Source organism: Rhinolophus ferrumequinum, chromosome 2 (genome assembly GCF_004115265.2).
Source record: "Rhinolophus ferrumequinum isolate MPI-CBG mRhiFer1 chromosome 2, mRhiFer1_v1.p, whole genome shotgun sequence".
In the NCBI taxonomy this organism is placed as follows: domain Eukaryota; kingdom Metazoa; phylum Chordata; class Mammalia; order Chiroptera; family Rhinolophidae; genus Rhinolophus; species Rhinolophus ferrumequinum.
The window spans coordinates 105,419,086-105,436,525 of NC_046285.1; the positions used below are offsets into that span (position 1 = coordinate 105,419,086).

Below are 17,440 nucleotides of genomic sequence, written 5' to 3' on the forward strand. Positions count from 1 at the left end.
GCTCCCATGTGGAGTCTCCCTGTGTAATGACCGGCGATTATGCTAAGTTTCCTCCCTGAAGCAGGTTTTTCTGTCTGATTCTCTTGAGCAGGAAGGGGTGGGGGAGCAAAGGTTCTTTCTGGGTCTTTTGTTTCTTAGTAACCAGCTTGAAAATCAATATCCCAAAAGGCAGGGGTCCTTTTGGGGGGTGGTGGTGGTGGTGGCAAACTTTGTTTCCCTTCATCTGCAAACTTAAGGATCAGCTCTTATCAGCAAAAGCCTTTTCCTCCCGGTTATTGACACAGCGCCTGATGCATAGAAATCCTTGTATGTTGACAATGACAAGACACAACGATAGAAACCAAAGAAAGAAAGTACACAACAGTGGTTCTCCAAGGGGGTCCTGTAGCTCAAAACTATTTTCATGATAATACCTTTCCCAGGCTCTCCTGGGTGATGGGGAGAATTTTCCAGAGGCTTCCTAATAGACTGAATGCAGAAGCAGATATGAGAATCCAGCTGCCTGCTATGAAGCCAGGGAGAAATTTTCAAAAATGTAAAATAATGTCCTTCTCACTATTTTTTTTTGCAAAGTATAGTTTTCATTAAAATGTTATGTTGCTGTGCAATGTGTTTATTATTTTTAAATGAATTGTTATATCATGTTACAATTCCTGTTTTATTCCCTAATTTGGTGACCCTTGCTAGATATGATGCACGTAAACAGAGGCACTTTTGGGTCCTCAATTTTAAGAGAATAAAGGGGTCCTGAGAACAAAAAGTTTGAGAACTGCTGGTGTCACAGGAAGTCAGAGCTGGTGGTCAGGGACAGTCAACATCAGCTCATTGATGACAATCTCTCTGGCCCAGTGCCATGGGTTTCTTCCAGAAGTCCCTGGTGAGTTCTTTGGGCTGGAGGGGAGACCCTTCCGCACCCTCAGGGAATGTGCATAATGACACACTTGCTCTGCTTGCTCTTTGCAAGGACAGAGGGCCCATCTCATAGCAGGGCCTTGGTTTCCCTGAGAGGACCAGGAAGCACATGGCTGACATTGGAGGAGCTCACAGAGGCTGGAGCGAGGGGAGCAAGGGGGAAGGGACAGAGTGGGGGAAAGGAAGGGGGAGAAGCGAAGGAGAGGGAAAAGAGAAAAAAATGAAGGGGGAGGGGAAAGGAGGGGGGAAGGGATTAGGGTGAAGAGGAAGCTACAGGTGCAGTGAGAGAGAATGGCCAGTCTGAAGATGTGGGGTGCTGTCGGGGAGCGAGGGGTTCCCCTCCCCACTCCCCCCTGCATTGCTCACCAGTTAGATGGGAAGTGGCTTCTTTCTTACAGAAGTGCTTCAAGGATGATAGAAAGGAAAACTGATGCTACCCCATGAGGATGGCCACATGTGATTTCCATTAAAACACCTGGACAGTGCAATTGTTTCCTAAATCCGCCAGCACCTTAGTTCTGAGAAGGGATCAAGAACTCTGAGACATTCAGAAAAATAGAAACGACCCAGGGGCCAGACGTCAGGTGCCATCACTTCGGCATGCATTGTTTTCTGATGAGACAGCTCTGCCATCCTGCAGAAGCTGCAGAAGCTCCTCTGTGACTGGATCTTCAATGCACCAGTTTACCCGCAAACCTAAACCTGCCCTCGTCAAATGAAAAGCTCATGTGTACTCACACTTAGATGGAGCCAGGAGTTTCCTGAAGGACAAAGCTTAATTAGACTTGATTTTTAAAAATTCCCCTTGTGGTTTTTAACTATTAGAGAGCAAATGTCTCTGATGTTGAACTTTTCCATCACGTAGCCCCTACGTCAAAGTCCTTAATACATTCCATGTGCTTCTCAGAAGGTTACCTTCTCCTGAGAGCTGTCCGAATGGCTTCTTGAACCTCTCAGGATGGGACACTGAGGAGTATGAATAACCATCTTTTTAAAAATTACACTTCCTCTACAACCTTGATTTTGAAATGTGAATATATGAATGTAATAGCTTTGGAATAACCATGCATTTTTATGCAGAATGTGTTTAGTTTCTATCTAACACATTCTCAACGAGGCCTTTCTTTGTGTGGCTGGGGATTTGTTAAAGTTGGGATATAGTTTGGGGAAAATGTGATTTATAAAGTCATTTAAAAATCAATACAGCTGAAGCTCTCTGACATAAGTGTCCCTCACAGAGCTAGACCTGATTTTGAACTTGAGAAGACAGGGATAAAAATCAAATCCTGAGTAGAAGTAGCTGGAAATTGCAGAGGAGCAAAGCTTTGTTCCAACCTCCCCAACTGTTTGAAGACGGGCTGGTTTGTTTTTAAAAACAGCCAACATAATTCAGCTGGAGGACGCAGAAAGGTGGTTCTACTCCTTGTTTCAGTAGAAATCGATGGACTTGGCTTGTGTAATAGTCCTCCCTGCGTTTAGTACCTAAAATAAAATAACTCTCGTTGCTTGAATTACTGAATGCATTTCTGCGGTCCCGGTGTGGATGGCTAAGCTGGTATTAATTAGATAATCCTCCGTCTGGAGCTGGCGTGCTGGGGGAGCAAGCCAGGGGCTGGTTGCAGCGGTGCAGACTCGGGGCTCTGAATTTGGATGGTGACAGCAACTTGCTAGGTGGACTAAGGGCGTCATGGGGGCGGTGAGGGAGAGGCTCCCAGCGGCCCCGAACCTGCATTACTGATGAGCTTGGGGCCCAGAAGCCCAGGTTCAAAAAGCCAGCTGCGGATGCCATCCCCCCACCCCCGAGGGAAACTGGGCGCAAAGGGAGAATTGCGACTGCAGCCAAGCTCCCCATCGGCCCCCGCCCCCAGGAATTCTATGGAGACGCCTCCCAAGCTCTCGCGTCCTCAGCCGCCTCCCCCAGACCTCGACACTTCCAGCCTCCGCTCAGACCTCTTCAAAATCACTCTGAGGCCAAAATGGGGATGAGAAGGGAGATGGGCAGGGATGGGGGCCGGGGTGGGAGTCAGCACATGGGAAATGCCCTGAGAAGCGGCCACAGTCGGGTGGGCTGAAGGGCGGCAGCCAAGTACTTGGCGAGGGGAGGCGCAGACTCGCTGACTCCTTGTGATGCTCACGGCTCTTTTGATTCCCTACTCTCCCTTCTGACCCCCGAGTCACCCCTGGTAGCCCCCGCCGCTGCGGGGCCTGGGGACACCGGGGGGGCCCCCTCGCACGCGGGCCCAGGGGGGCAGTTCAGGGCCCTCGCTGCCCCTTTAAGGGTTCCCGAAACTTTCCCCCTCTGGTATCAGATGAGCCTCGTCACATCCGTTGGCCTTGGCCGCTGGGGCGCGTTCCGAGGAAATTCGGGACTCGAGTTTCCCCGGGAAGAGGTGCGGCCGGAGACCAGCGAGGGTGGGCAGGGACGGCCAGTGTGGACCCGGGCGGATCCCGCGCCCTACTTTGACCTTGGCCGCCGGAAAGGGGCCCGGCCCTTGCGGGGCAGCCGCTGCCCGCCAGAGGGGGCAGCGGCGATCAACTTACTGAACTTGGCGGCGCGGGCTGGGGCGGCTCCGGCGCCTCCTCCTCCTCCCGAGCCTCCTCCTCCGGCCCGGTGCGCTCCCAGCCCTGCCTCGCAGCCCCGCGCAACGCCGAGTCGCTGAGAGTCGCCGCCGGACGGGACAGGACGGGCCGGGTCCGGCGCGTCCCCCGGGCCCCGCCGCCAGCATGGGCGCGCTGGCCCGGGCGCTGCTGCTGCCGCTGCTGGCCCAGTGGCTCCTGCGCTTCGCCGCGGCGCTTGCCCCGGCGCCCTTCACGCTGCCCCTCCAGGTGGCCGCGGCCACTGGCCGCGGGGCTGCCCCCACCCCCGGGCCCGGGCCCCCCGCCAAGCCCCGCGCCGACGGCCTGGCCTTTGCCCTGGAACCCTCCGGGGGCGCGGCCAACTTCTTGGCCATGGTGGACAACCTGCAGGGGGACTCTGGCCGCGGCTACTACTTGGAGGTGCTGATCGGGACCCCCCCGCAGAAGGTAGGTGGAAGGGCGTCCGTTTGTGCGTCGTGGCGGGCCGCCGCACCGCCGCCCCTGCGGTCCCCGGGCTGCAGCCACGGGCTTTTGGGGGGTTCCGTGCTTCCGCGCGGTTTAGCTTTGTCCCCAAATTAGATTGGAGGAGAAGCCAAGGGCTCCGCTGGGCTGGGAGCAGGACGCGAGCGCTCGGGATGCAGAGCGGTGGCCGCCCTACCAGGGGCGCAGCCCGGGGGTGTGTGCACGTGTTTAAGAACTTGTTCGCTCCCCTCCTCCGTGAGGCTGGGCGGCGAGAGGGGACCTCTAACTTGCCTGTAAGGGGATTTCCTTCTGGTGGGCGACACCTCCTCCCAGCCAGGAGACTATGGGTGGGCCTTGGGCGCGACGCTGCTATTACCCGGGAACCACTTTGTGTTACTAGTCTCCGTTCTCCCCCACTCCCCCACCCCCTCCGCCCCTGCTGTCTCATTGCTAAGCAGCCTGGTGGCCTGCCTCCAAGGCCCCTGTGCCCTGTGAAAGGAATTTGAGCTCGGCTAAAAGCAGCCCTCTCGGAGGGGCGAGCTGCGTTCGCTCCGCGCCGCTTTCCTCTCCCAGAGTCGGCTTCTCAGCTTCCTCCCGGCTGCTCCAGCTGCCCAGCCCCTTGGCACCGAATGAAGTGTCGACACACCTGTGTGTGTGAAAAGTATTAAATGCAGTAAAGCTGCTGGGAAAACAGACGGACTGAGCTAGGCTTCCGGGGACCAAGTGGTCTCTCAATGCAAAATAAAATTAAACAGCTTTCTTCTCTTATTCTGATTTTCATTTATTAGCAGTTTTTGTAGCAAAAAAAAAAAAAAAAAAGAAAAGAAAGAAAGAAAAAAAAATGTCACCAGGCTCGGTAATCTTAAGAAAAACAAAATCCCAGAGGTCATTTGGCCCTCTGGCTCCTTCCAAACTACCTAATAACCTAATAGTGATTTGAAGCCAAGTGTTTATCAATTGAATACACTGTCTGAAGAGATTTTATTTTTACATTGTCATTTGGGTTTTAATTCAGCTATGATTATCCCATAAATAGAACAGACTCATGACTTTGGTGTAATTCTAATTAAATTATTCAAGACTTTCTTAAGAGGAAAGATATGCCATGCTAATGCTTTTAAAAAAAGAAACTCGACTGAGTAACTTCTATACTTGTTTAGTTTTTAAAAACCTTCAAATACATATTCCGCTCAAAACTTTTGATTCCAGTTGCCTTTTGTCTAAGTGTTGTCTTTGCCATCTCCAGGGTGGACGGTGCGGGTGGGAGGGATGGAGGGGGTGGGGGTGTCAGCTGAGGAGGTTTATCTTGACCACAAGATGTTGTTGCTGGGAAAAGCCACCACGTGAAAGCATGTGCTGGTGGAGAGAACCATGAACATTTTCCCTTTCACAAGACACTGAGGATGAACCTCTTTTGTGGTGAAGGGTAACCTTTTGGAACAGGCCCTGAATGACTCTCTATTTGGGAAATGTGCCCTGATGAAAAAAAAGCTCCTGTTGACTTTTGAGTGGGAGGGCATTCTCTCTACTAAAAGTAAAGTAGATTTGGGCTGTGATACACGGAAAGAGAGGAAGGGAAAAAGCCTCAAGAACTAAAAAATATTTCTCTTGGGCTCTCAAAAACAAACCAAAAAAATCTTTCATAAACAATAGCTTGTCTTTATTAATTAATCCAATGACCTTCACTTTAAAATGAGGAAGTTTAATTAACAGGAATGTATCGAGTACCTAGCGCTTCTGTCTTTACCTTGGCCAAGGAAGTAGTTCATTCAAGGTTACTTCTCAGTTAAACATTAGCATGTTTCCAGGGAAAGCTGTTTTTAACAATCCAGATTTAATTTTTACATTTGACAGGAAATGAAATATTCTGTGTCTCCTTCTTGGCCTGATTTAGGTATAAGCTACTTGATAACGATACGTGTTTCCAAATGCCTCCTGTAAACTCTCAGGTGTTAGTGACAAGCACGTTAGGATTCGTCTGTCCCCTGTGCCCGGGTGAAATGTCTGACCACCAGCAGGGTGTGTGCAGCAAGCTATGGGGGAAACCTGCCGTGGGTGACTTCTGAACCTGGCAGTGATGAGCTTTCCTGCGCTATCATGGCCACGGGTCATGCATTTATTTTCTGCAGATTCTCTGAAGCCGACGATAAAAACTTGCTTAGGTGGAGAGAAAAAAAAATGGAACTGTAAATTCAAGCAGTAAGTAACCAAGAATTTTTTTCGAGAATTAAGTGATAGTCATACGTAGTGTGGTGGGTTCCCCTCCTGGCAAGCTCTGTGCTGTGTGGTGTATGTGTGCTGTTCCTGGGGGGCCTCACGACCCCTCGTGGGAGGGGACAGCTGAAGCTCAGAGAGGTCGAATGACTTGCTCAGGGCAACAGGACAAGAAAGAGGGAGAGCCAGAGATGGAACCCAGGCAGCTGAACTCAAGCTGTGAACACCAGGCAAATCCCTGCCCCTTTCCCTTCCTGCCTCCTGCATGTGGCCTCAGGCTGCCCTGTCCAGCCAGAGACACCTGAACGTCACACCCCAAGGTGTCAAGGACTTAATGTGTTAAGGACAAGGTGTTCAGGACCACAACTGGACTCTCCCATGCTGCTGTCCCCCCACCCCGGCCCCTTCCTGCACGGCATGATGAATAGTTACATCCAGGTATGCACGAGAAAGAATGGGACAGAAGATTCTACAGGGACTAGAGCTCCACAGACTCCTGCTCGCCCATGGGAAAGCCGACTTCAGACGTGTGCTCATCCCTGAATGCTTTCATCAAGAACTGAGGGTCCTTTGCTCGGCCTGCCACACTTCCAGGCGTCCCAGGCATCTGCCCAGAAGTCCTGGTTGGCAGGACCACGTTGGCATGGAGATGAGTGCTGGGTCTGTGATACCATTATTCCACTTCTTTCTAACAATAGAGAGTCAGCATCTGTTTGAACCGTGCAATTTGGTCTTATTAATAATAATAATGGTGTTCTAAAGTGATTATAATTACAGCAATTTCCATTATTAAAAAAAGGCTCATGCAAACGCGATAAATACAACTGAAGATGCTAAAGGCCTGCAGCTTTCTACCTTGTGATGGCTTCGCTCAGACTCTGGGGGTTGCTATTGAAAGAGTTTGTCATCTCCAGTAATGTGGATAAAACAGACTGCAAAATGATTTTCATACTTAAACATTTGAATGGAAAAAAGCTAAGAAATTACATTGCGGACACACATTTGAATCATGATGCATTGGCTTCATTATCATTTCGCAGGACCCAGTGTTTTTTTTTGGAAGACTTTGGATTGTAAATATAAACCAAGCCTAATGCAATTTAGGAGTTTGTCTTTTCCACAGTAAGCCATCCAGTGTCCCCAAATTACATTAAGCTCACTGCCAGCGAGGCTGAAAAAGGGAAGGTGATGACCAGAAGAAATTTGATGGAACAAACTGAGATAATAAACTATTAAGGACAATGAAAGCAGAAAAGACTGGGATTAAATAACAAAGTCAAAGCTGGGGTCTCACCAGCAACTTTGAGCTAAAGGTGACAGCTCCTGAGCTTGAGAGATAGAATTCCACATCAAAGGCCATATTAGGGAGGGCTTAGAAAGACCAACAACCCAAGACAGCTCAAAACAACTCAGAGGGACAGTCTGAGAAATCATTAACCTCAATATTAAAAGCCAATGTTTATTTCAGGCGTGTGGGGCACGCATTTTGGTAAGCGTTTGGTCAGGCGTGTTGGTAAGCGTTTTGCACAGATCGTCCCATTGAATCCACGCGACAGCCCTGTGAAGTATGTACAATTACTTCATTTTCAGCTGGGGAAACCGTGACTCTGGGAGGCCAAGTCATTTGTCTAAGGCCACACTGGTGAGTGGCAGAGCTGGGACAGAGATCAGGTCTGTCCAGTTGCACAGTCTGAGCACTGCACCACTGCGCCTTCCGTGCACGTGGCCTTTTTCAATGACCATCTTCATTTGTCTGTGAATGCTGTGGCTGTAGCGGGACGCATCCTGGACTGACTGCAGGGGCCTGGATGCTGGCAGCATTACACACGTGACCACGGGCAGGTGTCAACCTCTCCGTGCTTCCCGTTTCTCATCGGTTGGTGATCTTTGAGTTCTTAGTTTCCCGTGGCTGTAATCAATGATCACAAACTAGGTGACTGAAAACAACAGATACATGTCCTCTCATAGTTCTAGGTGTGGGCTGGGCCTGCGCCCTCTGAGTGCTCCAGGGCAGGGTCCCTCCTGCCTCTGCCAGCTGGTGGCTGCTGGCGGTGCTTGGCGTTCCTTGGCTTTTAGCTGCCTCTCTCCTGCCTCTGCCTCCATCTTCACATGACGCTCTCCCCCACGCGCGCGTCAACATTTGCCTCTTCTGACAAGGACACCAGCCCCTGGATTGGGGCCCATCCTGATTGATATGACCTCACCTTCGCTTGATGACATCTGCAAAGACAGGTCTTTTGGGGGTGGGGACACAATTCAATGCACAAGTTTGTTCTCAGTTTATCATTCTGTGGATTTTTTTCTTTCCTTCTATCGCATCTTTTAATTGCCAGTAATTTTAATTTGGAATTCAAATATAATTTTCATTGAAGGCGGTAGCAAACGGTAGTCTCGGTGTTGTATTAACATGGGACCTATGACAACATAGGGCCTTCGGGAATGTAGGCGGGTGGTGGGATGGGGGGAGGAGGGTTTCGGATCCTTTTCTGTAGAGAGGAATCGCTTACAACTTAAAAGCATCTCGTGTCATATCGCACTAATTCTGGAATTGCTGGAATTATTGCAGAATGTGGGGAAGCCCACTTGTGAAAGCTCAGATCACTGGTATTTGAATACCTTGACAAACAAATGCTCATTCATGTTGGGACACCCCAGAGGTAGAAGGCTTGGAAGCTTGTATCTCATGTTTGAAAAATGTTGTAAAGCTTCTGTCACCCCTTTTGAATCGGACACATTTTGAGTACTTCTTCCTGCCACCCAGCCTTTTCTTGACTTCTGTCTGATTTCCTTTGCTGTAGGGAGGTGGGCTCAACCTCCTCTGGGCTTCCTGTTTTGTCCTGGAATGATTGCTGACCCCTTCTAACTAAAAGCCAAAAGGGAAAAGTTAAGGGTAGCTATTGTGTTAGTGATTTCTACTCCACGGTAGCACATGGTTGTGTTAAACCTGAGGAGAGGAACTAAGAGGTGGCATTTTTCCCTTCCCTGTGGTGTCTGGCAGCAAGCGTGCCCTGGGATTTATTTTATGTCTCAGACACTGAACAGAGCAGGTCAAGCTCTTGGCCCCGGGATTCAGGGTCCATCTAGGCTGAGGGTGGCTTGGTGGCTGCTGACTCTTGCCCCAGCCTCACGCACAGTGTGGCAGGAGTAGGTCCTGTGTGATGGTGAGGAAGGCACTTCTCCCTTCCTGCTCTCAACCTGAGAGCTCCCTGCACAGCTAACAATGGGTCTCTGCTGACAGTTGGCTCTACTGCCATCTGTCACAGATTCCTGCTTGCACTCACTCTGTTCTGCTTACCCAGCCTGGGCTAGGCATTGATACAGGGGCTCACTGAACACAGGTGAAAACTGATACCACCTAGAAGACAGAGCACACCTGTGGGGCAGGTGGTTGGCTTACCTCGGCTTCTGTGCCTTCGTGCTTGCGTATTTATGGGTGGAATGCAAGGAACGATGCATGTCCCATATTCTGGGCTGTTTTCCCGGGTTATGGAGAATGTGCGTGATGCACAGTTGGACTGCCTGTCACTTGGCTCCCTTCGTCCTCTCTTGGCCCAGATGGACTATTTGATATTTTGCCTATTGCTACTCAATAAAAAAAAAAGATGGTTATTTTTCTCTGCTCTTGGAAGTCTCAAAGAGGAAAAAATATTCTTGCAGTGCTGACATAGCCACCTTAAGGAAACAAAAGTAGTAGGTTTGTCTTTGAGTTAACGCTTACTATCCAACACAGGTCTGAGGGTGGATGTTTACGGGTTTTTATTATACGGCATATCATATACCTGTATGTAGAAACACACCGTTTTGGTGCTCCCGTTTTAGAAAGATGAAGAGGACTGTCTGAAGAGGGAAGCTGTGGCTGCCTGAGCCAGCTGCATCATTCCAGGAAGCCCTCCTTCCATTTCACACTAGACTGAGAACGGCAGAGGAGGAGAATTGACACCTGGCCTCCTGAGGATGGCCTTCCAAACGGGCAGCATAAGTGGCTCATTGGCAGTGGGCAGGGAACGACCTCAGTGTGTCAGCCATGCAACCTCCCTGCCAGAAGCCCAAGTAATCAGCCCACAAAGCAGCCCCCTGAGAAGGTGGGGCTGTGGGGAGTAAAGGTGGAAAGTATTGAATAAAGCTTGTCCTGGAGGCAGAGAGGGTGGGATAACCTGGGCTGACTTATGGGCAAGGCGAGGACGTGTTGCTGGAACAGAAGCCACTTCTTGGTGAAGGTGGGCGAGGGTTCCAGAAGCCTCAGCGGGGGGCCCCGAGCCCTTCCCACGACATCAGCTGCTTCCTGGGGACATGTGTAGGCTTCCGCCAATCGCAAGAGCCACTGGGGAGCAGTCAGGGCTGTGTGGTGTGCTGGTCATTTGGGAATTCGGCGTTGGGGATGCACACCTCAGGCCCGCTGCTTGCCACATGCTTGTTGAGCGAGAGTTCTTCAGCCTCTCAGTTTCCTCCCCTGTCAATTAGGTGGTTTGACCAGGGGACCTGAGCTCCCTTCTAGGAGCTCTGACATTCCATGATTACACTCCATTTTACTTGTGAGAGCTTCTAATAGCGCTGATTTCCATCAGCTGTGTATGCAGGTAAGCACCCTCCCCCAGCTGTCAAAATGCAGAGTCTGGTTCCGTGCCAGGCAGAGGAGGGAGGGGCCGTGGTACTGCTGCCTCACAAGCCGCAACTGGAGTCCTTGTTTCACAAATCAATCCAGCTGACTACCACAGGCGGAGAGTGCCTTAGAACTGGTGAAAAATACAGACTTCCAGGACTCCGTTCTGACTCACTGGGTAGACAGCATGTGCTGGGGCCTGAGAATCTGCATTTGTCCCCCTTAAGCAGCCAGCCCAGTCCCAGCCGTGGATGCCATGTGGAGGTCGTGGTGGAGACTAGATCCTTCTCTGCTCATGGTTTTCGCTACAGAATGGGCGTGTTTTTCATCTTCCGGAGCAGTTGTTTGGTTAAATGTTTCCTCTGCCCGTTTGGAAAAGTCCACGTCAAGCAGATTGTGTTCTTAGCTTCCTGGTGTTGGCAGGTTGCAAACGTGGAGTGCGTTTTCTCCTGGGAAAGCCGCGCTGCTCAAAGTATCTGTGCTGACGACACCCTTTTAAATTTCCAGTGTGTCATGGAGCAATAAAAGTGAATTACGAGGAAAACAAAATGAAAACAACAACAAAAAAAACACATGTAAATAAAGTGGCACTTCTGCAATGATTAGACTCAGCTGACTGATGTCCCGTTTCTGATGTCATCGCACTGATGTCAAAGTTTCCAGGAGCTTCCTCTCCTCTCCCGTCCTCTCCTCTCCCGTAGTTAGCAAGTTGCCGGTTAGGGTCCTTGGCTGCCAGCCTGTAACTTTGTGGGTTAGTGCTGTTAGAGCCCTGGGGTTCTCAGAAATGGACTTGCTGGGTGAGAGACAGGGCAAATTAGAAACTGTTACAAATGGTTCCAGTACCAAATTTGGGGGCCTCCTGCCTTCTGGTGGGACAGTGGTTATTTTGGCTAAAGCAAGGAGGAAGTGTGGTAGTGTTGGGCTCCCAAGAGGGGGTGTGCCTAGAGCGTTACCCAGGGATGGCAGATAGGTCTGACTCCGTGCTTCTCAACCTGGAAATTGTGCCCTCCAGGGGACTTGGCATTCTCTGGACATAATTTTGGTTGTTACAACGTGGGTGCCACTGGCGTCTAGTGGATGGAGACCTGGGATGCTGATCAACATCCTACAGTGCACAAGACGCTCTCCCGCCTGTCCCCCACCCCCACATGCCTACATGCACACGGTTACCTGCCCCCAATGTCAAGTGCCAAGGGTGAGACAGTCCTGGTAACTCAACACACCAACTCAGCTGGCCTGGGAGCAGCTGCCCACAGCAGTGAAGGGAGACTGTCAGAAGCATCTGCCGTGGGCACGTGTGTGGAGTGGCAGCATGCGGACACCTGTTGATCTCCCCTGCCCGATTTTTCCAGTCCTCTCATCTTAACATGTCTTTGCCAGATAGAGCAAGGCAGCAGGAGAGTTGAAAATCACTTCTAACTCAGTGACTGGGGATTAACGAGAAGGAAGAATCTTGAACCAGATTCAAAGAAGGAGTATGCTTTCATTTCTTCATTCAGCATATTTATTAAGTACCTCCTGTATGCCAGACCCTGTTCTAAGGCCTGGGAGGCAACGTCAACTGGACAAAGGTGGCTCTTGCTTTTATAGAACTTATGTGCTTGTTGGGAAGGGAGACAATAAGAAAGTAAACAGAATTTTAGGTAAGTGTTATGAAGACAGTACAATCTGGTAACGAGTATGAATAAAAAAACATAAGCAAAAAGCACTTTAGAAAGGGCCATTCAACAAGACCTTTCTGTGCAGGTACGGTTTGGCGGTGACCAGCAGGCAGAGAGGACCACCAGCCTTGAGAGGTTGGGGGAATGTGTTCTGGGTGACGCCAGGTGGGTGCCGGTACAGCCGGGAGGGTGCACAGCAGGCGCTCCGTGTGCCGTGGGCGATGCCTCCAGCATGAACGCCTCTATTTACTTTACAGTTGTGCTTTGGTGTTAGATTTTGTTAGAACGAAGACCTTACAAGGAGTGGGAAACCATTATATGAGGTGTGATCAAAATATACAGCGAATGTTTACATTAAAAAAATTATTACAGTAAATGACACATTGCCATCAATCCCCCTCAAAATACTCCCCTCACTTCGAACACACTTATCCCGTCGTTAGTGCCTCTTTCTGAAGCAGTTCTGGAAGTCTTTCCTGAGTATCTTTACTTGCGCTGTCATGGCTGCCTTGATGTCCTGAATCGATTCAAAATGTGTTCCTTTCATGGTCATTTTGACTTTGGGGAAGAGCCAGAAGTCACACGGTGCCAGATCCGGTGAATGAGGTGGATGAGGACACACCGTAATGTTTTTATTTGGCAGAAACTGCCATACACCAGAAGCGATGTATGACACGGAGTATTGTGATGGTGGAGGATGATTTACACCACACTTTAAAACACACCTCCTCTCAACTGTACCTCATACCCGACTGACTGCACCGAACAAGTTGAAACTTGTCACACACTGTTACTAGGGTTCGACACGCCGCTTCCCGTATTGAAGATCCCTGCCTTTCTGTTGTGTGGCACTCAGCAGCATTCACCGTATTTTGTGATCACAACGGAAAGGCTCTGCATCACACAGCGTGTGTGCCGTGGGGGTGGAGTTAAGTATCGTTGGCCAGGAGAGTTTCTGAATTAAAAAGGGAAATTGAACTCAGGACCTGGGGCAGATGGAGTGGAGGAGACCGCTTAGACCGTTGCCTGTGTTTCCGACAGTGTCTTCGGTCAGGAGTCCACAGAAACAGACGGAGAGGAGGCTGTGTGGGCGGTCCCTTCGGGAGGTGATCCCAGCAATTATGCTTAGTGGGAAAGGAAGTGAGAAGTGAAGTGTGTGTGATCGAGAAGTGACAGGTGTGGCCATGGGGCTCAGTCCCCCTGAGGATCTCTGCAAGAATTCAAATAGTGACAGCTCTCCCAGCTCCTGTCAGGCCTGGGCTGATGGCTGCTGGGAGTGGAACTATTCAGCCCTCGAGGTCCCACAGCTGGCTGGGGAAAGCCATCAGGAGGAGTCACAGTGCATGCATTTGGAGGTTTCAGGGTCAGAATTGTTTGGTCAGCAGGGTCTGCCGTGGCCACTGTGTCTCTCCTGCCTGGAACCATGGCTGGTACAGGTTAGGCTAATACTTGAGGAATACAAAAAAAAAAAAAAAAAAAAAAAAAAAAGAATATCCTCTAGTATTGAATATATTTGAGAACATCACTTTGGTTCCAGAATCACAAAACAGTGTTAAAGCTGTCCTTTACAATCCGTCCTAAACTAATCTAATGTCTAACTCGGGAAAGCTCTGTGTCCCTCTGGATCGTGCCACTCACTGCTGTGTATACTTTGAACTTTTGTCTTGGAAGGAGAAGAGGTGATGTGGGGGTGCAGAGCGAGTGAACATGGTTAGGGGTGGGGTGCAAAGGAAATTGTTTGAGGTTAAAAACAACCACAGAACCTCCTTTGAAGACGAGCGTTCTGAACCTGAGGACTTTCAAAGCCTTTTGAATGGCTGGCATCTTGTGGTGTGGAAGGGCGGCTCGGGCTACGAAGCAAGGCCAAGTTCCTGAAACACCAACACTTAGATGAGACCATGACTGAGTTTACCAAAGTGTGGCTCCCGTACCTTTTGTATGGGTCAGGATGTCTTATCTAATAGCTCATTTATGTTCCATATAGGATCAACTCTTATGTACACACAGATTTCAAAAATACATAAAATATGTTTTACTGTCTTGATCAGTAAATATAACAAAGTGCGACAATTAAATGCGTGAACTCATCCTAGAAAAAGTGCTCCATACCTCATTGCTGAATATCACTATGGTCACCTTCGAAGTACTCCCCTTGGGAAGCTATGCACCGACGCCAGCGCCTAGTCCACCCTTCAAAGCAATTTTGGAACTCCTTTTCTGTAATGGCCATCAGAGCTGTCATCGTATTACCCTTGATGTCCTGAATGTCATCAAAATGTCTTCCTTTCAATATTTCCTTTCTCTTCAGGTAAAGAAAGAAATCATTGGGCACCAGATCAGGTGAGTAGGGAGGGTGTTCCAATACAGTTATTTGTTTACTGGCTACAAACTCCCTCACAGACAGTGCCCTGTGAGCTGGTGCATTGTCGTGATGCAAGAGCCATGAATTCTTGGCAAAAAGTTCAGGTCGTCTAACTTTTTCACGCAGCCTATTCAGCACTTCCAAATAGTAAATTCGGTTAACTGTTTGTCCAGTTGGTACAAATTCATACTGAATAATCCCTCTGACATCAAAAAGCAGGTTAGCAACATGATTGCAACAAGTTCGTGAACTTCATTGTCAGACCTCGTATGTACACTTCAGCTTGTGACTGTAGGACAGGGACTTCTCGGACCCCCCTGCCTGCTCACTCCGCCCACACAGGAGAGAGAACAGTGCCCATCCGGCCGGTCAGGCTGCAGCCCACGAGCTGAGCTATTTGTGGGGGGTGGAGTCCCTGTGTGCCCAGGACCATCCTCTCCTTCCCCTCCACGTCTGAGCTGGCGCTTCACCCCAGACCTGCTCGGCTGTCTCTCTGAACACACACCTCATTGTCCTGGGGTTTTGAACCATCACTCTGGCCAGAGAAAATCGCAGTGTTTGTGTTCAGGCCTGGGGGGTGGGGAGGGAGACAGGGACCTCCTAAACCTTAGCGCAAAGCTTCCTGCTCCAACCCAGCGTCACTGCAACTCTGCAGGGGGCTACTTAAGTCAGCATCACCTCTGACCCCACCCCGTGAGTGAGGGCCGAGGGGCTCCCCGGCAGTCCTGGCTCTGCTGGCCAGATAGCGTCTCCACGCCTCCCTGGGGTCCTGCGGCTGTGTTCCCATTATCTTCTACCTTGTGCTGTTGATAAGCCCAGTGCAATTGTGATTTTGGTCCTTTGTATCTGAAATATCGCGACATAAATGAGATACTGTATGTGTGATATTCTTAGACCCTGTTTCTGAAATTTCATGATGATGTCTGAGTGAGGTTTTCTTTTATGTACTTATTTTTGTTGATGCTGGCCTTAAACTTGGTGAGTCTTTTCAGTTTAGAAGCTCATGACGTTCAGTTTTGAGACATTTTCTAGTGAAATGTCTGTTCTCTCTCTTTAGACCTCCTGTTATCCAGAGGTTGGGCCTGCTAGTAGATCGGTCTGTCCCATTTCCCATTTCTTTGTCTTTCAATTCTATCTCCATATTCATTTCTGTCATCTTAACTTTTATTTTCAAGAGCACCTTCTTTTGCTCCGAATGTTTCTTTTTTTGTTATGCCTTATTCTTGTTTCAAAGTTTCATTATCTCCTATTGCTCTAAGGAAATTGTGATTCTTTTGAAGTTTTCTTTCTGCTTCCCACCTTTTCATTGTTGCCTCTGAGTTCCTTGTCTCGGGGTGTTTGTCATGGTCTCTGTCTCATGCTAGAGACTTTCCTCAAATACCTGCTGATTGTTGGCTGTCTGTTCATATTTAAGAGAGCAGCATGAAATAGTTCAGGGCCGTGCATAGGTGCGGTGTCAAGTATATTTTCATTATTTATATCTGCGCCTAGTTTTTGAAACATGGCAACGACAGTGATTCTGTTCCCTCACCTGTGGCAGATATTTTCAATGTGGTGATCAAACCAAAGCACCTTCCCAGCTGTCCGAACTCTCTCTGGCCTGAAGCTTTTCCCTGCAACTTCCTTTGTGACTGAGGACACAGCTGTGGGCATGGACCTGAGTGGCGTCTCCCAGGGGGTTTCTGGGAAAACTTACAGTTTCCTGGTGAAAGTAGCAGGTGTGGTTGACATGATAATTTCTCCCCCTTCTTGCCTTTGATGTAAATACATGGCCTTCGACAGGGGCAGCCAACTTCTAACCTTCAGCGAGAGGTCAGTGAGAACAGCAGTGTTTTGACAGTGATTTTCCTTAAGATGTTGATCTAATACCAACTATCTCGGGAGACTTCCTGGGATGGGAAAAACAAATCTCTGCTTGTTGGATCCACTTCAGACCTATAGTTTCTGTTTACTTCTAGCCAAAAATATTCCAAATGATGCGTCATCATAACTTTTTGAGAAAAAAATAGCTTCATAATGTAACAAATTGTTTAAGGCGATTTGCCATTCTTTTTCTGTCCTGGAAGTCTCCAGAGAAGAAGAGGACAAGTCTAAAAGTCTTTTGTTGTGACTGTTGCTGTTATGGGCAAGGCACTTATTTCCAGTGGGCAAAATGTGGACCCTGTCACAAGGATGTAAACTTTGGTGTCACCCAAGGAGCCCCACATGATAGGAGGTTTGTTTGAGGAAGAACAGGCATCACCAGACTGGCCAGCAGTGGCCAAGTCTGCCTGGTTTTGTAAACTGAGTTTTACTGGAACACAGCCGTACTGATTTGTCCCCATCCCAGTGTCAGAGCTGAGGAGCTGAGACAGATACTATATTGCTGAAGCCGGCTTGATTCACTCCCTGGTCCTATACAGACCAGGTTTGCTGACCTCCGGTTTAGACTGTCAGGTGCTAGAGACTAAGGAGGGAGCCTAAGTGGTCAGCCGGCCAGCAGTGGGTTCACCCACATCAGGAAGCTGCATGTGTGAGTCAGCCGTGGTGGGTATGGGGAAAGGGGAAAGTGCTTTGAGGAGCCCACTGCATACCCCACAAGAGAAAGGTTCAGCATGTAGCCATCAGACACACCCAGAACATACCCACCACAAAGTCCAGTAAGAACGTCCA

At 49.4% G+C, this 17,440-nt stretch overlaps 1 protein-coding gene across 2 annotated transcripts in view; it reads left to right on the top strand.

The window, feature by feature from the left end:
• Positions 1–3,499: 3,499 nt before the first annotated feature.
• The window catches only part of BACE2 (beta-secretase 2), an 82,661-nt gene continuing 68,720 nt past the window's right edge, over positions 3,500–17,440 (top strand). Inside the window, exon 1 of one of the 2 annotated variants that reach the window (XM_033128459.1) lies at positions 3,500–3,936. In XM_033128459.1, coding sequence (XP_032984350.1) covers positions 3,637–3,936 — 300 coding nt within the window. In that variant the 5' untranslated portion in view covers positions 3,500–3,636. The remainder of the gene's footprint in view (positions 3,937–17,440) is intronic. The other variant, XM_033128468.1, reaches the window with a different exon arrangement.